Below are 23,530 nucleotides of genomic sequence, written 5' to 3'. Positions count from 1 at the left end.
GGTAGGTAAATAATACCTGCTAAATCTAAAAATATTGAACCAATTTGAATGTAGTTTTGAAATAACAGAACTTGACACTGACTGAATATTTAAGATGGAGACTCAGATATTTCAAAAATGAAATACTTCAGTGCTATAAAGTAGGATCTGTTTCAGTGGAACTTAATTTCTCTTGAGTCACTGTGAATGAAAACAATGTGGAGTAACAGTCTGCTCATTTCAGACTTTGCTGCCACCCTGTGGTCCAACTCCTGCAGAGCGAAATCATTCCCTATCGATTGATGTAAGGAACCAATTTGTTTGACATCAGGCTCTTTCATGCAGAAAGACATGGAAGGTAGTAGATGTCTTTATATCAGTCAACAAATGTCTAATAGTGTTCCCATTACTTATTGATCAGTGACAGCCGTATTGCAATTCAAGTCCGGATCAGCAGTTCATTTGTAATTAATGAGAGCGGGAGTGCTGTCGACATGTTGGGTTTAATAATTCAGCAGCAGTATTGTATTTTCTAAGTTGCATTTAACACATGCAGCAAACACTGAAAACAACTTTAACATTGTATTTTAAATTTGACAAAAACAGAGCCACTAAGTGTTTAAAAAATAACAAGATATTAAAGTATTTGAAATGTAACAACTATTATTTTTACATCAAAATCATAACTGTACTTATCAATGTAGTGGAGCTGCTGAATAAATTAAATTGTGTCTAATATTAAACAAAAGATAAATAACTAACTGCTGTTCATGCAGAGGATAATATCATAAGTCAAAATGACAGGTGGGTAGTTCACACTAATTCAATCAATAGCAAGCTGAAGTCAGAAAGAATCATCAACTCTGGATCAATAAACTCATCTCATGTTGTCTCGCAGCAGCACGGCGGCTCATCATTCAGTGCTGCTAAACACATCATAAAGCAGCATTAATCATTCCCACCGCAGAGGTAGAGTAAAGCCTTCTGGTAGTCTCCTGCGGTGTCCTCCTGCAAAAAAAAATGACAGACAGGTTATCATTTTAACAATCGTAGAACATTCAGAAGGTTTCTCTGGATGAATCGATTCTGAATCGATATCATAAGTCCTTTCCAATTAATGTGAGCCTTATGTAGGAAAAAACTTAATCAGTTTCTTCTTATTTCTTTTCCATTTTGTTTTAAATGCCATATTTTTCTGGGGATTTTTTTCCAATGACACTTGTATGTCAAAGTGTCACTCGTCATGTATGTGGGCGGTTGTAGCTGCTTGTGGTTGGACGTTCAGCTCCTCCTCTCCACATGTTGAAGTGTCCTTGAGTACGACAATGAACTCCAAACTGCTCGTATTCTTCTTGTTGCTCTTGACAAAATCGTTGGGGCGAATGAATTTTAAGTTCTGGTGTGAGATTTATTGGCAGAATGTGGCAGAAATGAAATGTAATATTCAGAAATATGTTTGCATCAGTGTATAATCAACTGAAAACAAGAATTGCATTTTTGTCACCTCAGAAAAGGGATACTCAACTCTCTCTACCTGGGGGCCACTTTTGCAAAATGACAAGAGGTGAGGGGTCAGTTAATAAACAACAACAACAACTCATAACTCATCTTTCTTTGAAATATTTTATTTTTTGACTTATTAAGTCAACCAAATCAACTTGGTACAATGATTGACAGGAAGCTGATATGACAGATATATTAGTTATTTTACTGAATTTGATAACTGCAACTGCTTTTTAGTTGTAAAACTTTCTTGACATTTGAAAAGGTTTATACAACAATAATCAGAGCTGGAACCTCTCCCTTTATTCAATCAATGAAATGTTGGAATGATTCATAAACATAAACTGATCCTATCAGAGACAGAATGAATAAATATTTAAGCTCTTTGTTTTGTTTTTAAGCTGATATGCCACTTGAATATTTTATGACTATTATTGAATATTTACTTATTGGTATAAACAAACAAAAAAGTCCCAATGTGAATCAATTTAATTTCGGGCCACCCTGCACTATATCATGGGCCAGATTTGGCCCCCAGGCCTTATGTTGAGTGTCACTGCCTTAGAATGAGCCCTTTATATCCACAGAGGATGGCTGCTTCCATGGAGGCTGCCATGTCGCACTGCCATGTTTCTACAGTAGCCCAGAATGGACAAACCTTTTTGCATTTTGCAAGTTGTGCAGCCGCTGTAGGCAACGGTTAAATGAATGAAAAATAAAATTCTGAGTTGTATTTGTTATGACTGTGTATGTGGAGATGATGTACTGTCATGTGCATTGCATATTGTATTGTATGTGGACAAAAAGGTTTTTGTATTTGTATTCATATTCATAGAGATTCTACATAGCTGGACAGTTAACAACCTGTCTTGGAAAGGTGATTATTTATATTATTATTTAATGCATTTATGTATCTATGTATATCAGTAATATGACTGTTATAAATGTCTAGATTTATTCAAATGGCTATTTTTATCAACACTTCATTGGTATCAAAGTAGAAAGCTTATTTTAGAATTAACAATACAATCCTGTACATCATTGTAATTCAATGAAGCTTTAATGAAAGACTTCTTAATGCTGCATTCACACAATGACAGCAGAATGTAAAAAAAAAAAAGATAAAAATTACCATTATTCTGACATTAGAGGAGGGGGAGGAGACCTGTCATGTTCAGGAGTTCCAGGAACTAGCTGTGGTGCTAATTAGCCTGAAGGAGGGTTGAATTGGTTAAAAGACGAGGAATCAGGAACGGGTGAAGATAATAGACCTTTTTCATAGCAGACATTTTTCAAATCATCATGTCGGCTAAAACAAAGCGGAAAGAGTCACGTGTTCATGACCTGTGAGTGTTCATGCCGTCAGAAAACCCCTGGTGGTTGTTAGATTACAGAGTTGGTGGCATGACGTGAAAATACAATATAGTGGCAACATAAGTATGAATCCATGATAAATATTGGCTCAGTTACTTTGGCTTAAATTCGTCTGCTTTTTCAGGGACTTTAGTATCACAGTATTAAAATTCAGATTTATGCCAATGCTACAAGCCAGACACTTGTAATCATGGGAAATCCTATATAACATGTAAACGGTGAAATCACAGCAGGAAAAACGCAGATGAAACTAACAAGATTAAAGATATCTCTGCTTCATTTCAAAGAGCCAGTAAGCCATGACAGTGACACACGTGTGATCGAAATGTCATAAAAAGTGATAAAAACCATTGAAAAAGGGAGCAAATGGAAATAATAATTGCTATAATTAAATATGAATGAACCAAAACTGTAAGAATATATATATGGGTTCATATTCAGAGGTTATTTCATAGTGACTTATTTATCCATTCAATATTGGCCATTTGGGAGTTCCAGTGGAGGATGGCAATAACTCTGCCTGAACATCTGGCCCCGGGAGAATAGATTAATTCACTTCGGCTTGTGTAAAAAGGGGAAGCAGTCTCATCACACTGAACAAGGCATTTAAAGTAAATCACTAATCTGCACTCCATCACTGCACTGCTATGAATGGTGTATAAGCATTATAACCACAGTACACCCAGCTGGTGCTTTAAAGCATGTAGAGGGAAAGATGAGAACGTCAGGGAGAGAACTGTGAGGAGAATTACTTTTGTTTTTTGTCTTCTGAGGGATTAGACTATCTGGTACATGTCATTTAAAACACAGTGAAATATGCAGAGACACCGAGTTTGATAATGGGTATGTCTTTAAGTGAGCGGTACCTGGATAGTCGTGTAAAGAGACGCCCCATACGTCTTTTTGAAGGTGGCTCTGATGTCCAACATGTCCACTTCGCTCCTCGACACCATTATCCTCATCAGGGTGCTGTCATCAGTTCCAGCACGCTAAAAAAAAAAAAAAAAAAACAACATAGAAACATGTTCAACAGCTGGAGTCGCTGCAGGTGAAGAGTTTAATTCTCTCACTGTTCTATAAATCCACTTTGGAAAGAGGAGTTGCTACTTGAAAATGTGAACTTTAAAAAGACAAGTAGTTTTGTTTTCAGGAGGTACTTATCAAAGGAGTGTTTCAGTTTCTTTTTAAAGAAGCAACAAGTCCAAAAAAAGAGTACGGTGGTCCAAATAGTGAGTTGGAGCCATAGACTGTGTAGTTAAGAGGCTGGAGACCTGTTTAATACACAGACAATAGTTAAAGTGAGTTGCTCTAGCACTTCACTTTTTGCTCCAAACAACTTGTTTTCATTTTGCACATCTGTCTCTGTTGTATGTTACTCTTCTACTCTGGACTGCAGCTGAAACATCCAGGAAATTTTGCACAGTCTGCTGCAGCAGGGTGGCTGGCTGTTAAGCAAGTGCTTGATACGATTTGATTTGAGCTTTCTATGAGTGGCACACACATTTTAAATGTCAATATGTACAGCAGACAATAACAGTGAACATCAAGCCTGCAATTGTGTGGAACATTCTTATTAATTTTCTTGCTAAGAGTTACACAAGAGGCTTGATAGGTAGATGTTGTTATCTTTATGTTTTAATCTACATTACAACAATAATGTGACTTTGATTATGCAGATTTCATGCTCACTGTGATGGATCATGGACCTCAAACACGTCTTAAGAGTCTGCTAATTGATTTTCATTATGTAATGAAATGAAGTGAATCCAGTTTAATTTAGCAGGAAAAACACAATCTAAAACACATCAGCACTGATTACCAAACGTTTAGTTGTGATGTAAAGTCTATCCTATTTCTAAAACACACAAAACCACTGTTATGGTTCTTTAAAGCAACAGTTCAGAGACAGAGGGAAACAGCTGGCCTGGCTCTGTCCAATGTTTAAAACAACCCCTAAAGCTTACAAAGTCACATTTATATTTCTTTTATTCAATTTTTGTGCAAAAAACCATCAAGTTTTATGAAGATTATGTGCTGTATTATTTCTCGTTCTGGGGGAGGTGACTTCCTTGGATCTGGCAGGAAACTAAAGAAGAAGAAAGGGTCATTACATCACAAACATCCTATCCAGACTTTAGTGTCAGTATTATTGAAGCTTATAGGATATACAGTGGAAGTCATGCAATTTGGAGACCAACTGCAAATAAACAAATGCACACATTTGCCAGTATGTTATTCTCTGAACTGTATATTAGTAGTGTTCTTTCATTTTTTGGAGGCATTGCTTTATCACAGGTCATATGAAGTTGCTATGGTGGGTTTTAGTGAGTGCTGCCATGTATCTCTTATCTCTCTCTTATCTATCTCTTAAAAAAAAAAAAAAAGCAGAGTGTTTTGTTTTGTTCTTTCTAAACTTTATTATTTGAGTTTTAGAAACCCCGCAAATTTGTATTTCAGAAAATGTTCACAGTGACCCGTGGACATGATTTGTCATTTGGGGGCTTAAAATGGTTGCAACTGAAAATATGAAATCATTAACCATTAACCATTCACTTCAATGAGTTTATTAAACAATTTTTGAAATACAATTTTTTGGGGCTTTCTAAAACTCAAAGCTTCAAGTTATTATCTGAAGAGGAAAAGTAAATCATCTCTCACAACATTATTAGTTAGTTAAACTCTTTTCAAAACTTAATGGTTTGAGTTGGGCTCAAAACAAGCAAACTAAAAAAAATCTATTCAAGTATGTTGCCTTCAAATTTTGAGTTTTCTTAACTTTTTTGTTTTTACAGTGTAGGTTTTAATAGAAATGGCACCAAGCAGAGCACAGATTGCTTGTTAGTGATGTAATTACTCTTCTTTCTTTTTTAGTTTCCTTGGAATATTGTTGTCACCCAGAGGTTGCCAGGCGACCAGCAGAGAGTCTCGGAAAGAAAGCAAATAAATTCAACATGTACCACAATATTGCTTATTTTCCATTGTAATGCTTTTGAAATAGTTTGTTGTTTTGTTGTGTTAGCTTCTGCCAGTACTTGAAGTCTCATTTTGGAACAAACCCTTGCCTCAAAAAAATATTATTCTATCATGTTGTTGTGTGCTGAGGCATTACGCTGAGGGCAGCAGAGGTCAACCGACTCAACAAACTGATCCGCAAAGCCGGTGACGTTGTGGAGGTGGAGCTGGAGCCTTTGAGGGCTGTGTCAGAGAGAAGGACGCTGTCAAAGCTATGGCTTATCTTGGTCTCCCTCCCACTCCATAATTTGCTGGTCAGGCACAAGAGTACTTCAGTGAGAGACTCATTCCACTGAGATGCACCACAGAGCGCCACAGGAAATCATTCCTGCCTGTGGCCATCAAAATATTCATCTCCTACCTCAGAGCATCTGACACTCAGAGTCAACAGACTGACCCTTGGACTGATTTCATTCCTGTCAGCTATAACTATAACCTGATAATTTATTCTCTATTTATAGTTCAGCTGTGCACTACTGACTGACTTTACAATAATTCTGTTCATAAATTCACCTGTGCAGTTCTTACTTGAAACTAAAGAAGGCAATTGTGGGTGTGAATGCTGGGTTTTGAAAAGCTGACAATTGAAACTTGATTTCTGTCTTGAAAAGTAAAAAAAAAAAATGTTGAAATATTTTAAGGTTTGTTGAAAAGCTGACACTAAACTTAATTGCTGTTAAATAATACAAAATGTAGGAATAACAAGGAATATTTTAATGTTTGTTGAAAGGCTAATGCTAAACCGACTTGCTGTTGAATCATACTAATGTAGAAATCATGTGGAATATTTTATTGTTTGTTGCACAACTGAGGCCAAATTGAATTGCTGCTGAATAATACTTAAAGTGTAGAAATGAGGCCAACTAAGGCTAAACTGAATTGCTCTTAAATAATACCAGTAATATTGGAATGATGTGGAATATTTTTATGTTTGTTGAAAGTCTTCTTGGAGCTTAACTGCATTGCTATCTTTAAAAGTTGAAAAAAATTCTGAATTGTGTGAAATATTTTAATGTTTGTTGAAAAGCTGACGCTAAACTGAATTGCTGCTGAATAATACCAGTGATGAAGAAATGATGTGGAATATTTTAATGTTTGTTGAAAGGTTGTTGCTAAACTGAATTGCTGTTGTGTAATAACAATAATGTGGGAATCACAAGGAATATTTTAATGTTTGTTGAAAGGCTCATGTTAAACTGAATTGCTTCAGAATAATACTAATAATGAGTAAATGATGTGGAATACTTTAATGTTTGTGGCAAAGTTGAGTTGTTGAATAATACCAGTGATGTAGGAATAATGTGGAATCATTTTAATGTTTGTTGAAAGGCTGATGATGAACTGAATTGCTGTTGAATAATACTAATAAAGAAAAAATGATGTGGAATATTTTAATGCTTGCTGAATTGCTTCACTAGTTGCTCAGAGCTAAACTGCATTGGTGCCTTTAATATGTATATAAGAGCAGTTGAGGTATATGAATAATTGAAAATACTCATGAACGGGATTGAAAAGTTGAACAAATCTCATCAAATATGACAGATGGGGAATATTTTAAGGTTTGAATTGAGTTTCTGGCTTAGAAAAGGTGAAAATATTTAAGATCTCTGTGTTTTTGTGTGTGACTGTGCGTCAAGTAAAGGTTGCCATGGTGATGCTGGATCAGAAAATTCAGTTCATAGAGATTTAAGCTGAGGTGCCCCTCTTGTGCTTCTGCTATTACCTCAAAGACAGTAACTCCTACCACTTAAATTGGTGTATCAAAGGAAATAGGAGAACCTGCCGAGGAGACTGTGTGAAATGTGTGTGTGTGGTGTCAAAAATGTGACAACTATGGTTGTTTAGAAAAGTATCTCTCAGTTTAAAGAAGTGTTTGTGCTTCACTCCTGAAAGCTGTCTTAAAGTTGAGTCAAAATAGGAGCCAATGTGGAGTTGGCTGTTGATTTTGTTGCTTGGAGGCTCAGCAAGCCAAAAGTGTAACTCTGTTTGCCTCCAAAGTTACACGTCTGCGACCAGCATTAATTTTCCTTCAATTTGATGCAAAATTGTGCATGTGGAGTGAAAATTTGGGGCGTGGGAGCAAGTTTAAGAGAACATTTTTAGATGATTTTACAGCTCTTCTGCCCTCTGGCATACAAAAGTCTGAGAACAGCTGATAATTGCATGAATTGTGAACCGAGACGGTAGAGACAGTTTGTGTAGAAGATACTGCAAAACTGAATAAATGGGAGAAAGTCCAACTTATCAACATTTTAAACTTTGAAAAGAGTTTCTACGTGAATGTATGAATAAATGAGATAAAGTTGAATTTGAATGGGTTTGAAGGATTTTCTAATTGACTTCCATTGTAACTAAGCTTCATAAAAAGCTGAAAATTTTGAAAAGTCTGAAAGAGATATAAAAGTTAAATGACAGCTGAAACGTCTGAAAGATGTATTCATGTTTGAATAGCTGAAGGCATGAGGATTGGAAAAGTCATAATTGAGCTGAATATTTTGAAGTTTGAAGGTTTTTTTTTGCAGAATTCACACCCAATTACAATTATTTGTGCAATAACACACCTGTCTAATACATACAGCATTATTCGCTCCTTTATATATGATTGTAGCATGATGCACATTTTTACATACGTCTTATTTTATATATTTTGTTACATAATTGTTATATTATCTTGTAGTAGAATATAATTTCTTATAATTAATCTTATATGTAAGCTCTGTGCTTGCATATTTTTCTATTCTTTAATTTCAGTATCTGTAATGTGACCAGTGTCCCTGTGGGGAACAGTAGTGTTTCTGATTCTGGTTTTGATATGTTGAGAAATGAAGGAGTGCAATACTGTGGGACAAAGATACTTACCCTCATAGATTTATACAGGCATTCAGCAAAAAAAGCTGGGACACTTCTGGCACATTTCACTGTGGAGAAAAAACATCAGTGTAAAATTGACTTTTTGTCGTGTTAATCTGAATCATATTGGCATTGATTTCTACTGTCAGGTGGCGTCTTCTGCTGTATTTCATTCTAACATCCATGTCAGGAAAAAAAAAACCCTGGCAAGAACCCCACTGTTTGTTGTCTGTTTGTGGTCATCGCAGTACGATCCTCGTAAATCACAGGTCTTACCGACAGCCAGCAGTAGGTTCTCCAGATTCCCAGTGGTCTCCCCTTCAATGCTGTCCTCTAAATCAGAGCCAGAGATTTTCTTGTAGGCATCAAACACTAAAGAGAACAAAACAACCACAGTGACAACTTTGATATTCTCTTTAAGAGCAGAATAAACCTTATTATACTGAGGGACAGACCACCCTGAGTTAGTAAATAAAGTTGATAAAAGTCTACACAAGTCAACACACTCTCAATATTTCACAATGGCATCATAGCGTTTGTGATGTCACTGTTTCCACTGATGCAAAACAAACCAAAACAATTGTTGCTGCTTCTCCTGCATCCGGGAGACTGTTGCTAACTTTGTTTGATGCTGAACAATATTTACTGTGACTTTTTCAAAGTGCAGTGGTCAAACACAGTTATCACGATAACTACAATTTAAAACTAATATAATACTATAATATTTCCATAATATATATAATTATTGTGAAACAGATTACCATTTCATCTCCATTTGGATTAAAATGATCATTCTTACAGGATCTTTTGTGGGTCTGGAGTCCCCTTCTAGACTCAACCATCACTCTCTCAAGCGACACAAGACACAGTAAAGATCCCTACTATGTCGTTTCCATACATCTCTGGTCGCCTCTGGCTACATCATCAAATACAGTTGTTATTTCATTGGTTGTGCTTTGAAAGGTTAGTGGCAAACAAGTTTAAAGTTCAATAGTAAAGGTAACAAAAACACAAAGATTTCAGGTGATCATACACTAATAAAAACATACTTATATAATATTTTTATCTGTTCTATCAAAAGATCCCACTACATCAGGTGTTTACTCTCAAAAGAGACATTTTTTTTTGCAAAAAGAAAAATATAAGTAATACAATAATTGGAGCCACAACCAGTACATTTTTAAATTACATTTTTTCCTCAGAGATTTTTCTTTTATTGAATTTGGCATTCATAGCTAGCCTATGGGGACTCAAGACTAACCACCAGCATAATTTAGAGGAAAAGGCTCTGAACTGTAGATGTGGGCTATAAAACACATTTCAATTAACCAAATATTAAAACTTTCTTTTTTAATCCATTGCAGAGGCTATACATTTTTACAATAGGAAAATGTAAGAACCACTTCAGGCCTATGACAAAGATAAATGAAAATTAAAATGCAAAAGAAAAGGTTATTAATTAGGTTATTAAGTGAATTTTGCAAACAAATAGCTGTTTGGATATTTCTGCCACAACTTGGTGAAGATAAGGTAAAACTTTATTATCCATTATTTTGCATGAAATGGAAATATGCTTTCAGCATTCTGGCAACACAGCATAAGACAGCCAGTAAAGAGCAGCTAATATACATAATATATATAAAATTCATTTTCAGCAGCAGTGCTCATGGCCTGTGGGGCTGAGATGGGGAGTGGGGTGGATTATTTTATTATGTGTCTGTTTAGAAAGGCCCAAGCAAAGGGCAGAAAGAATATATGGATTATGAATTTATATAGAAAACAAATGTCCAACTGTGTGGCTTATTTCAGTCTAAACATGCCAAAGAACATGTCATTCCACTGTGTTTTAAAATATCTGATTTTGGAGTTGAATTTAGATCCAGGGGGAGAACTCAGCTTTCGTGATCAAGATGACACACCCTGAGCAATTTATTGCCTCAGCTGACTACATTTACCATCATCCGTTCTTCTAATGGCCACCCATTGGCAACTCTTGTTGGCTGTCCTGTTTTCCTTCTAGTAAGGGTCATTGAACCCGTCGACTGACCGTGTTTTTGCTGCTCCAGTCTATACACTTCAATTTTTCAGTGAATTGCGCATTCTGTCGGACACCTGACTGATTAACCAAGAACAAGTCTTAACATTTTCCTCTCTGACCTCTCTTTGCAGGGAGCAGTTTCTGCCCTCAGGACAATCACCGAGCTTGTGGTTGTTGTTTATCACACCTTAATAAACTCTACAAACTCTGGTGCTCTCTACTTTTTTGCTTTGCTCTGCTCTCACCTTGTGTCGAACTTCTGTGTAGTTTCAGCTTCTCCTGCTAATTTCAACCTCACCTCTTCTTAAACACTGGTGATTCGTTGTACTTTAAAAAAAAAAAAAAAAAAAAAAAAAAATATATATATATATATATATATATATATATATATATATATATACATATATATATATACATATATTGAGGTATTTTTGCATTTTCCCCCTTTTTGTGTGAAAAAAAAATCTGAATTTTCATTGGTGCATTTTTTAGCAACACTGATACCAAAAAATTTTTAAAGTTTGTCACACTATTCACTTGATTGATTGATTTGAACTGACCTTTCATATACTTAAAAATGCAATGCATAAAATTACAATGCATAACATGAATGGATAGTGATGGTATGTTGTTTGCAACTTTTGATGTTTCTCTCTTCAGCAAATGATGGATGGACAAATTATTGTCATTGACACATCACTACATACAAAAACCAATTCAAAAAAAGTTGAGCCATTGTGTAAAATGTATATCAAAACAAAGTGCCATTATTCCCAAATCCAAGAAAAGATATTTAATGTTAAAACTGTTGAATGTTTTTTGTAAATATACAATCATTCTGAATTCAATGCCAGCAACATTTTCCAAAAAAGTTTGAACAGGAGCAACGACTGGGAAAGTAGAGGAATGCTCAAAAACACCTGTCTGTAACATTAAGCAGGTTAAATGTTAATAGGTGAAGCATTACAAATCCTGATAATTGTATAAACGATACTTAATGGCCTTAGGAAAACTTTAGAACAACATTAAAATTGCAAGTCCAAATTTCACATTGTTTTTGGAAATTATGGAGGTAAAGGACCATCCAGATTGTTACCAGCGCTAACTTCAAAAGCCAGCATCTATGATGGTATAGGGGTGTGTTAATGCCCATGGAATCATGGGTAACAGTCACATCGGAGAAAGCTCCATTAATGCTGAAAGCTACATCTAGGTTTTGGAGCAACATATGCTGCCATTCAGTCATATTCAGACGTCTCTGCTTATTTTAGCAAAACAGCACCAAGACTCATTGTGCGCGTGTTAAAACAGCGTGATTTTGTAGTAAGAGTGCAGCCACTAGACTGACCTGCCTGCAGTTCAGACCTACTGTATCTGCCATTGAAAAAGTGTGGAGCATTATGAATTGTAAAATATGACAACAAAGACCCCAGACTGTTCAGCACCTGAAGTCAAATGGGGTTTTTTTGGAACATGTTGCAGGCATCAAATTCAGAATGAGTGCATATTTACAAGCTGACAAAAAGTTTGAACATTACATATCTCGTCTTTGTATTCAATTGAATATAGGTTGAAAAGAGTTTGCAAATCATTGCATTCTGTTTGTATTTATGTTTTACACAACATCCCAGTTGTTGGGAGATTGGAGTTGGACAAATATGCAGGCACAAACAACCTGTCACAAACTCACCTTTTCGGAGATGCTCTGCGCTCCTGTTGCCAAGAATCGTAATGATTTTTTCCTCATCTGTGCCGAGCTTGCCCTCACCAGCGGCGTACAAATCCTGTGGTAGCAGACGCACACTTGTACATTCACGCTCATGCACACAGCAGCCTCGTGCAGACGTGATTTATTGTAACACACAGAAAGAGCAGCAGTGACAGCGCTGATGTAGGACCTTGTACACTGCCAAAACAGCACAGAAAAGTTTTGTTTTTCTCAATTCATCTCTGCTTTTGGAAAGAAATTCTGGATTTCGGCTCCTTTTCCCTGAGCTTCTATGGCACGTCTCATCTCATGGTCAGATAAACAATTAATCAAATACAGAAAAAATAATAATAAAAGAAATCAATAATTAGAAGTGGTTTATAGGAAACAAAACGTCCCATTCCTGGAGGTTTATATCCTTTATTTAATTTTTCTTATTGACTGTTCTTCAGCTTTGCCCTTTAGCTTTATTGCACTTTTGAGAGCTGCAAACACAATCATATATTTAACATGCTGACATTTAAAGGAAATTGAGTTAAAAATGATCTGTAGCACAGTGGTCATCTACTTGATATGTAGGATTTTGCTGTTTTCTTTTTAAAATTCTGCTGTATGTTGCATTTTAACATTAATAAACTGTTATCAGCCTATATCTGACTGCTTCATACATATTAAATGGCTTCTATTTTCAGTTTTCATCAAACATGGTGAGTGACCAGCAGCATATAAAGTAGAATGACATCCATACTGGATGATTCTGCACCTCACAATGTCTAATACAAACACTCAGTACCGCTGCAGGAAGTCACAATCTCTCCCTAAACTTGAAGGAATAGTTCAACATTTTGGGAAATGCCCATCTTATTCATTCTCTTGCAGGGGTGAGATGATCGATACTGCTTTCATGTCCATTGAATACAAGGCTACAGGCAGTGGACAGTAAGTTGAGCTGAAGACTGGAGGGTTTTAATCGGGCCTATTCACAGCAGCCCAGCCCTTTGACAACCTCTATCATGCCCTTTGATCATTTAGAAATAAGAAATAAATCTATATGGTTGTGATTTATTTTAATAACCTGCTAACATTCTATGTTTTGCAGTGTTTATGTTGTTAATTAGAAGTTCATCATGTCATGACAAAATAAAGAAAAAGGTGCATTTCTAACTTTATGAGTCATACATCAGGAATGTAAACATCTGCCCCATTGGTACTTTTTTTTTTTTCAAATCTGGCCCTTTTTAAAAAGCAGTTTTATAGGCCTGTGTAAACCCACATCACCCATTTGCTTGTAGACTACTGTTTTGAAGCACTTCTGAACTCAGAGTGCCGTCTTTCTTGCCTGTAAGGTAGATAAAACATGATAAAGTGCCCTTCCAGTGGACAAAATGTGTTAAATTGCTTTCTAAGGTTCCCTTTCAGTGGATAAAACATGCCAAAGTGCCCTCTGGAATGCCCTTCAGGGGACAAAATGTGATAAAGTGCATCACGACTTGGCTCTGGTGACCAACCACATATAGCTGGTTCCTTTTTTTTTCTCCCCTGCCCCTCAGACAGCCACTGTATTGAAGCCTTGAGTTTGGCATTATGACCGTCAACATGCCCATACCTGTATTTGGGCAAGAGTGTTGAGCTGTGGAGGATACATATTGCAACGACTCCTAATTAAATTGTACCTGTCAACCACGAGGTAGCCTCACCCTAAAATATACCCTGATTTATTGTCTTTTAAATTTTATTTTAAATGGGACTAGAATTTACGAAATGAGCACCATGCTGTTTTGAGACCATAAATTCACCAGGAAACATTTTTTTTGAGGTAAAAAATCAAGTGAAAAGTAGGTTTATTTTCCCATAAGCTTTCAAATAATCAGACTTCTTTTTGCAACCAGTGGAGTTAACCCCTGCTGGCCATTATAAATAATCTAGGTTTAAGGCTTCACTTTTCAGACCCAGAGGCTCTGTCCACTATTTATTATATAGTCTATGGACTGGAATCTGGGGGAAGTTTTTTGGAAACAATTGGGTTTATAAAGAGCACAATCCAGATTAGAAAAGTGCTCTGGGATAACCTTGTTGTGATTTGGTGCGACACAAATAAAACTGAACTGAATTGATTAATGGCAGCTTGTTTCAAAAGCACATCTTGCTCTTCTTGTTGTTGCTCCTTACCTTAGCATCTTTCTCGATCTTTCCCTCGTCTACTCCTTCCTCCCTGCTCCCCTTCACAGCCAGACAAATGATCAACACAGACAGAAAGACAGACGGAGAGAAAGACAGGTTGACAAACAGAAAGCAAAAATAGGTCAGCGTGGATGGAAACACAATGAGGTCGGTCCTGCTCAGAGCATCTCTAAACCCAGGTAACCCCTGAAGATTACATTATCCACTGAGCATCCTAGAGCCATGAAGATTACATTTCTGTCTGTAAACCAAAACACATTTAAGAGCCCAACTGTAGTGTATTGTGCTCTCATCGCCCTCCCCCTCCTCCCACTTACACCTAAACCTCTCATGACTTTGTAATGGCTTCACCAGAGGCTCTCATTAACAGGAAAGGAAACATAAGTCTCCCCAGCAGCCCCCCCTTCTCTACCTGTAGGAGGATCACCAGCAGTTTCTGATAGTGCCCTGAGGTATCACCGCAGATATCTTTCTCCAGCTTGCCACTGAACTCTGGAAGAAAGAGGAGAAGAGGGACGTAAGATTGCTTACACTTCCTCATCTCACAACAGTCACTAATGGTTGCAATCGACCCCAGTGGGCCGTCCTCCGTTTTGCAGGAGGATCTCCGACGGCAGCGATTTGATTAGTCGGCTAAAGGACAGCGTGGCCTTCTCTTTTGTCCAGATCAAATAAACTGGCCTCTTTGCCTCTGGCCCTCGGTGCCTTTGTTGTCACACCCAATTTTCCACCGGGGTTTGTTGCAATTTAGAGATGGAGCATTAGAGACGTTCTTGCAGCGGCAAATTTGAGTGAGACAAGTATTAAGAGAGATGCAGTATAATCAAAATGACATAACTCTTCTATGTTAGAGAGGGAAATAAAATGAGCAAATGAGCAAATGTTAATATATTTATGAACAAAGCATTTAGAGACTGACTTGGGAGCCTATTTGGACACTTTACTATTGGTTGCTTGTGGAGTTTCCAATCTTGAAATTATGCTTTTATAGACAAGTAGTCTTAATAACAATCCTGTAAGCAAAATGTATGCAAAAAAGGCACTTTTCTCTCTTTTTTTTTCCAGTGCAGTTGGTACCCTCTCAATGTAGGCAGTAGTGACGGGAGGATAAGGGTTTTTAAGACCCACACTCAGCCCACCTGACTCATGAACTGTCTCTCCCTTTTTTCCCTTCATATTTCAACAGGGGATATTAACATAATAGTAGTATACACGTGAAGGTCTGTGCTGTACTTTTTAGCCTAGTATTGGCTGCACAGTGTAGAAAAAGAACAACAGTCTACAATTTCAAGGTTGAACCTATTTTGTTGTGCTTTGAGCACCCATCAGCTGAGGTGACAGAGCGCTGCCGTGCACACTGCTGCAGCCAGCAGAGACAGACAGAAATAGACAAAGAGGGAGAGAGGAAGACAGAAGGCTTGTTCGCCTGCACACAATGTTTCTGGAAGTCATACATTACTTGCTATGGCTTCTGTTTTGTCACGACCCACCTGCCCAAATCCGTAGTATTTTCTAGAAACTTGACCCAAACCCGCCTACTTAGTGGTTTGTGAGTTGACCTGCGCCTGGAAAAAATGCCGTGGCACGATCTTTAACCATGAACTGTATAACACGTGGATGTAGTCTTTGTAACGTCACCCATAGGTTTCTGAAGAGCCATTGTGAAGCTCAGTGTGGTGGCTGTGGCCGTCGCCATCTTGGGAGTGCCTGACTCTTCTTAACACCCTGCTACTCCAAAAATGTATTAAGAGTGGATTGTGGGTGGAGCTGAGGTGGGCGAATGGAGTGGCTGTGTAGTGGCTAGCCACCTGTGACATTACCCACCTCTCAATCAAAGCGGGCACAAGCTTATTTATGCATAACTTTCAACATTAATGTAATTTTAACTGAAATACGTCATTGCAGCAAAGTGAGAACCAAACCATTGGAAGTCAGTAAAAACAAGACTTAATCTAATGTTAAGTTGTGTTTTAAACTCTTCACAATATTGAAAGATTTGTTCAAGACAGTCGTACATTTCACCTTGTCACAACAAAACACAAAGAAACAGCTGAACTAATCAATAAAAGTATCAGTAAACATATTAATCTGCTTTGTTTCTCTGTTTCACAGCTGAGTAATTCACCTTTCTTGTAGACTTTGACGATATCTTTAAGCTGTTCTCCAGTCCTGGAGGCCAGGATCTCAATCAGCACGTCGTCATCAGTCCCGGCGCCCTGGGAACCAAACGCAATAAGTGGATGAACTCACTATGAGACAAAATGGAGTGTGGCAGCATGTTCTCACAGCCAAGTTATCTTTTGCTATTTTTTCCCATGTCATGGTCTGTAAAGATCAATATTAGTGATTAAAAGTGTCAAAGGCTTAAAATTGCTGAAGAAAAAATGGCTGAAGGAAATGATTGAAGAAAATCAGAAGTATAATTTGTCAGCACAATACACTGAAGAGGTATGAAATTAGAGAATGAATACGTTCAGTTTTCCAAAGAGAATTAGCTTTGAGCTTCAGCCAGAATTTAATTCTCTTCTCTTCGCTGTAATTAACCTTCCAGGAAAAAATATCTGACATACCAAACAAATGGAGCAGAAGGTGTGATGGGAATGTTGAGGCCAAGTCCTAAATGCTTTGCCTTCACTTTGATTGAATATTTAATTTGCGCCGGTAATGCAAATGTAAATGTGATTAAAGAATAATGAGAAGGGGGAGAAAAAAGTGCCATTTGTAACTTATAAGAGAATCCTACAGTTTGCTGAAACTATTTTCTTCAGGCAAGTTCCTGCAACCTTTATGAGCCTTCAGTGTGACATAAAAACCAGCAATTAAGTGAGTATGTGATTCATCAAAAAATATAATGTTTGAAAGTATCTGAGATATAAAACCAGTTGGCTAATGGCAGCACCATTACTTTGATGTGTAATAATTAACATTGTTCTGTTATTAACTCCCAGGTGTTACAACCTGCACTGAGATCCAAAGACAAAATATGAGATGGGAAGCAAAGATAATAAGACAGGAGTGTATCTCTAGAGAAGCTCTAATGAAAAGCTCCGACCTTAAATAGATTTGATGCATAGAGAAAAGCAAGGTTATCCAACTCATGAAAATGACACCATTTGAAGGATGATTTTCATTATAGAGCACAAGTACTCTACTTAAGTCAGGTAGGAGAAAAAGGTTGGCAAGCACCTGCATGACATTGTTGTAACCTGTTTTTAGTACCTGAATAGAGAATTTTTGACATTGCTAAACTAACTGTCAACTAATTTCTCACAGAAAGTCTGAAAACATGGCATGAAAGTATGAGAATATGTCTTGAAGGTCTGAGAACATGGCATGAAAAGCTACAGATAGTCTGACAGTAACATATTCTATTACTGTAATTCCATATTTTCAGACTTTCATGCTATATTCTGTGACTTTAATTCCACATTCTTAGACTTTTCCATATTCTTTATTTACATCCATATAATAACCATGAAAATGATATAAGAGAACAAACTAGTTTCATTTGACTAATGCAGGAAACTATCCTTCCATGGCAACCCTGAACAGCTTCATACCTGTGACAAAATAATAAATACTCAATAATTAATAATTAAGTCCTGCTCTGTCCTGCTTGCTTTGTCCTCAAATTGCAGTTGATCAAACTTGGTAGCCAGTGGAACCTTTTCTCTTTTCCTGCTTCCTGTCAGCTACTTAGATATGTTATGTGCTAAACTCATCTATGTTGAAAAGAAAAACAAAGTTTGAAAATGTTTAGAAGATTCTGTAAAAAATATATATAGTGAAGTTAGTCCAAAAGCTAACTAGCTAGCTCTAACATTGACTGCATCCTAAATCACTCACTGCTAACTACATGGTTCACTATATAGTGAGATCAACCTTTTGTAGTGCTGTCTGAATGTATAGAGAGAATTATAATACTCTGTATAGTGGACTCAAAGTGTCCCGCGGTGCATCATGAAAAGCAGTTGACCACTGACATATATAATGATGAACTACATGACAATTTCCAAAAAGTGAAGCCGAAACATCTTGACTGACCTCTGGTGGCTGGCTGCAGTATGGGCCATAAATCCCATCCCTCTCCATGTTAGCAGATGTGAGATGGGCCAGATTTTCTCTGTCGTTTTAGGCAGCTTTTATCACACTGATGTGTGTTCAAGTGTTCATCTTCTGGATCAGTTTGATTTTAATTAGTTATTTGATGATATAAAAAGCAGATTTCATGTCACGATTCACAGCTGAGCCTTGTTTGCAACTGAATCAGTCAGGTGTGTGAGTGGGAGTTCGAAAGCAAGGCTCCAACCCTGATCACTACTGCGCAGAGTCTGGCTCCAAATGATGTCACCAGCACAAGATGGCAGCAACTGGTATATTTTGGCTTCATTTTTGTTTGTGTGGTCACTAACGAAGCACTATATACCACTGAAATGGCAATAATGACATAATCAGCACCGCTGAGAAAACTAAAGTGAGTTCACTGTATAATCCTCTACAAACCACTACATTGTAAATGGACTGCATTTATATAGTGCTTTTCTAGTCTTCCAACCAGTCAAAGTGCTTTAGAACATGTGTCACAGTCATATTCTAGCTGGCACTAATGGCCAAGGCTGCCATGTAGCCATTAGTTCCTCAAAATTAATCATTCACACACACTCACACCCCTTTGGGGGCAATTGTTCAGTACCTTGCAAAAGGATACTTCGACATGCAGACTCGAGGGAGCCGGGAATCGAACTGCAGATCTCCCTATTAGTGGATGACACTGCTCTCCTCTCTGGTTTGGTTTCCAGCAATGTTTGAGTAAAAACACTCGAACTATTTAGCTGCTAAATTCTCAACTTCGTTCGTTAACTAGGCGCTAACTTTGTTTTGGTCTATCAGAGCGTGTTAACTAAAAAAAGTGCTGCTGGAACTTACCTATAGGTCTACAGTAAGAAGTCATGAAGCCAAAATAATGACGTAAAAAGAAGCGCTCATTAGAGCCACAGAGTTGGATGATAATTCTCTGTGGGTGACCCTTTTCAAATAACAGTAGTCATTTATTGTTAATGGAGTGATTAGTGGAGGTTTAGCTATCATGTGACGTAGCAGATAACCATTAGGACATGGTCCAAAAACCATTTCAACCAGTGCAGACAATTAATAAGAACATTATTCCATATTAAACAATGCATTGGCAATTCATATCACGTAATTAGTCAAGACATCCAGCTATGATATTTTCGCTTTTAAATGATGGATCTCTGTCTGTCCTACTGTAGTTTTACCTTGGATGGCTATTCAACATGAAATCTGCCTTTCTGGCAGACATTTCAACCTGTCAGTCACAGGTGAAACTGATAAAACCAATAATGGCTGGGTTCCATCTGTGTGGGCCAATGCCAGAGCTCTGTTATTATGCATGCTGGCTTACTGGCATGGCCTAAATAGAAGAGAGACTTCATCACAGTAATTAGTTCACATGTGTTTTTCCTGCTATGACAAGTTGAAATGGGTGCACCGTATCATCTGAGGGGTTTCAACTCATTTGCATATAAAAGACTTGCGATCTGGATTAAGTGGAGCGGCTGAGGAAATTCTCATCGGTTACCTTGAGAGCCTTGTGCAGCTGGGTAGCATCATACAAGACAGCCGGGGTCATCAAGGCCACAATCAGACTCTCAAAGAGCCCACCGAGCTCTGATTTCAGTGCGCTGACCAAGTCCTGATAATTAATGATGAGAAGAACAAAACCAGTGATAACTGTGTTTATATAGAACAAAACCTTCAATCATTTGCATGTTGAAACATTAAAGAAACAAAACAAATGAGCGAGCACGCTTTTAACTCCATTCACAGCAATAGTCTTTAAGAGCATGAACCATATTGGACACCAACAATGTAACAATAACATGACAGGATAGTACTTCAGATGTGTAAAAGTAGAAGATGTAGAATATCCAGAAATTATTACAGACAAGAGTGCACTCAGTAATAGTGCCACCAATGCCACCACAACTTCAAGATGCAAGCAGCAGAGATTTACAAAGTTTTAAAAATTTGTGTAGTATAGAATAGTATAGTATTTTCTAGTATATTGCAGTTTAATATAATATAGTATAATATGGTATAGTGTAAGATAAGAAAAGAGATAAAATGAGATATTCCTTTATTAGTCCGACAACAGAGCATAAATAAAAAAACAAGGGACAGAAACAGGAGATATACATATAAAATATAGGAGCAATATAAACACAAATAAATATTTAAAAAAGGAATACTGTATGCAATAAAACATGAACAGTAAACAGACTCAACAGTTGAGTGTGCATCATTGCACATAGGAAGTAACTACTGAACATACTGCACAGTCAAAATGATTAACATGAGTGAGGTATTGATATTGCACAGTTGAATGAAATCTCACCTGAGGCACATGTTGATGTTGCACAGCATGGAGTGAAATTATACTTGAGTAAATAATGATTTTGCAGTGTCAATGTCCATTAATAGTACAGTGCAGTACATAGTGTAAATTTCCCTATCTATATGTATGCAAGTTTTTTTAATGAGGTGTTTTGTATTGTAGAGCCTCAGTTTTCTCTTAATGCATAGAATAGTGTAATAGTATTGTAACCAAGTTTTCTGGGTTCACCTAACTGTATAAACTTAGTAACATTACATGCAACATGCAGGCCCCATTATAATACAATGATATAGAAATCTATATTTCCGAAGAAACAAATTTTGCACTTAATGTTGTTGGAGCCTGCATGTCCCTGTATAAGTTGTGGCTATTCAGAAAGATTAATGCTCTGGCATAGAGCTGATTAGACCAGTGGCTGAATATAATTCCAACAAGTAACCAGTATAAAGTCAAGTATAAAGTATAAAGTATAAAGTCTTGTGCTTATAACAAACCAAATTTCATGAAAATTGGTTCAGAATTAAGTGAGTTACAGTTGAATTTGCTGTTTTGTTTGTTGAAGACTTTTAACGCTCCATTATGACGACTGTGCAGGCATCTCGTATCGTACCTAACTTAAGTGGATCATAACACCCTTGGTATGGAATTTTAGGGCATTCATTTGCTCCTTGGATGGTCCCAATTTTTCCGAGACAGGATGTTGTTATACCCACTTCAGTGTCCTTATGTGCCTTTAAGTTGTTAAGTGGAAACATCATATATGCTACTTAGAATAGAGGGCAGTAAGGGTAGAGTTGGGGACTTCTTTATGGGCGGAGCTTAGGTGGTGGCAGAACAATTTGAGCCAACATTAACTAGAAAGTTTTGTTGGCTTGTTTCCCAACTATGACTGAAGAAAATCCAAGTTTTTCTAAATATATACAGTCACTGTAACACTCACCAGGGCTGTGAGTGTTGCTTGAAAAATTTCAAATTAACCAATGAGACCAGACTGGCCGACCTGTACACACTCAGGCAATGGATGGACCATCTGCCGAAAATTGCCATAGCCCTGGGGGATTGAATGAATATATCTATGACTGGCTGATTACATTGCTGCTTCTTTTTTTTTTTTTTTTTATTTTGCTAATTTCATAGTCTGCAGAGTGACAGATGAGGGGAAACAGCCTGTCGAGTCAGGCTCTTTAACATCTAACATGGTGTTAAGGATAATTAAGGATTTATTTTGACCAAAACAGAGTTGGTGATTGCTGGAACAGTGGAAAGACTGGACAAGACAGTTTTGGTGAGTTTTATTTTGTTTCTGTCTGTCGAGTTCAAATGAAGTGTGTTTTACTGAGCTAATGAGGCAATTAAAGCTCATCTTAGTTAAAAAAAAAAAAAGAGACTTGAATTCAGAAGGTGATGGGTTGTATTTTTCTGTTTAATAATTAAAATAGATGTGAGAATATTTCCTTTCATGACATTGTGTGTTCATTTTCTTCATTTCGTCATTGTTTGCACAAGTCTCCTGGCTTTCTGTTTAACCATAGTTGTCTTTGTTTTTGACTGACAGTGGCAACTGGCGTGTGACAAAACTTCAATTCTGAGCCATTAGATTCCGGCACCCAAACAAACTGACATTTCAGTTTGGTTATGTGGTCTACTACTCCATGTTTGCCTGAAGTTCTTCCTTTGTTTTGCCACCAGCTAACACTGTGATGTAATCATGACATCAGCGCAGCAAGGGTCTGGAAAAAAGAGCAGTCAATAAAATAAGTTTTGTGAATCACCACAACTCAAGGAGGTCCTTGAGCATACAGTTATGACTGTGCACATGACTACGAAGAATGAACAGATCCACAGAGGGTACCAACTCCACTGCCCTCCACTCAGTCTTCACTCACCTTGAGGAGAACATCTACATTAGAATGCTGTTGATTTCAGCTCAGCTTCAACACAGTCTTCCCAGTGAGGCAAACCTAACACTCAGCCTCAGCAAGTCAGCAACTGGGTTCAGACAGTTCATCTCCTCCACTCTAGTGTCCAACACTGAAGTCCCCCAGGGCTGTGTGCTCAGCCCCCTCCTGTTCACACTGTGCACCCATAACTGCAGCCCCCGACATGGAGAAAACTATATTGTGAGTTCAGAAACAACACCACCATCATCGACAGGATTTAAAACATCGATGAGGTTTCATACTGGGAGGAAATTAACAGTCTTGCTGAGTGGTGCACAGAAAACAACACACTGATCAATGTCAGCAAAACCAAGGTGGAGTCTTAGGTTCCTGGGAATCAACATCACAGAGAAACTGTCATGGACATCACACATCTCTACCCTGGTCAACAAGGCTCAGAAGTTTCTTAGGGAAACTTAAAAAGGCAAAATTCCTGTGCAGAGTTCTTTTTGACTTCGAAAGAGAAGCAACGGAAAGCATCCTGACTGGAAACATCACAAACTGTCATGAGCTGTGCACAGCCCAGAACA

The 23,530-nt window shown here is 37.4% G+C and overlaps 1 protein-coding gene across 1 annotated transcript in view; it reads right to left on the bottom strand.

The window, feature by feature from the left end:
- Positions 1 to 463: 463 nt before the first annotated feature.
- The window catches only part of anxa5a (annexin A5a), a 37,734-nt gene continuing 14,667 nt past the window's right edge, over positions 464 to 23,530 (bottom strand). Inside the window, exons 4-12 of the mRNA XM_084718300.1 lie at positions 20,245 to 20,358; positions 16,771 to 16,861; positions 15,058 to 15,137; positions 14,634 to 14,684; positions 12,447 to 12,540; positions 8,995 to 9,090; positions 8,728 to 8,786; positions 3,723 to 3,845; positions 464 to 987 (exon numbers count right to left, since the gene is read on the bottom strand). Coding sequence (XP_084574426.1) covers positions 928 to 987; positions 3,723 to 3,845; positions 8,728 to 8,786; positions 8,995 to 9,090; positions 12,447 to 12,540; positions 14,634 to 14,684; positions 15,058 to 15,137; positions 16,771 to 16,861; positions 20,245 to 20,358 — 768 coding nt within the window. The 3' untranslated portion in view covers positions 464 to 927. The remainder of the gene's footprint in view (positions 988 to 3,722; positions 3,846 to 8,727; positions 8,787 to 8,994; positions 9,091 to 12,446; positions 12,541 to 14,633; positions 14,685 to 15,057; positions 15,138 to 16,770; positions 16,862 to 20,244; positions 20,359 to 23,530) is intronic.

Source organism: Lutjanus erythropterus, chromosome 5, assembly GCF_056507025.1.
Source record: "Lutjanus erythropterus isolate fLutEry1 chromosome 5, fLutEry1.hap2, whole genome shotgun sequence".
NCBI lineage: Eukaryota > Metazoa > Chordata > Actinopteri > Lutjaniformes > Lutjanidae > Lutjanus > Lutjanus erythropterus.
The sequence above is the reverse complement of the archived record's forward strand: the minus strand, read 5'-3'. Positions and strand labels throughout refer to the sequence as shown.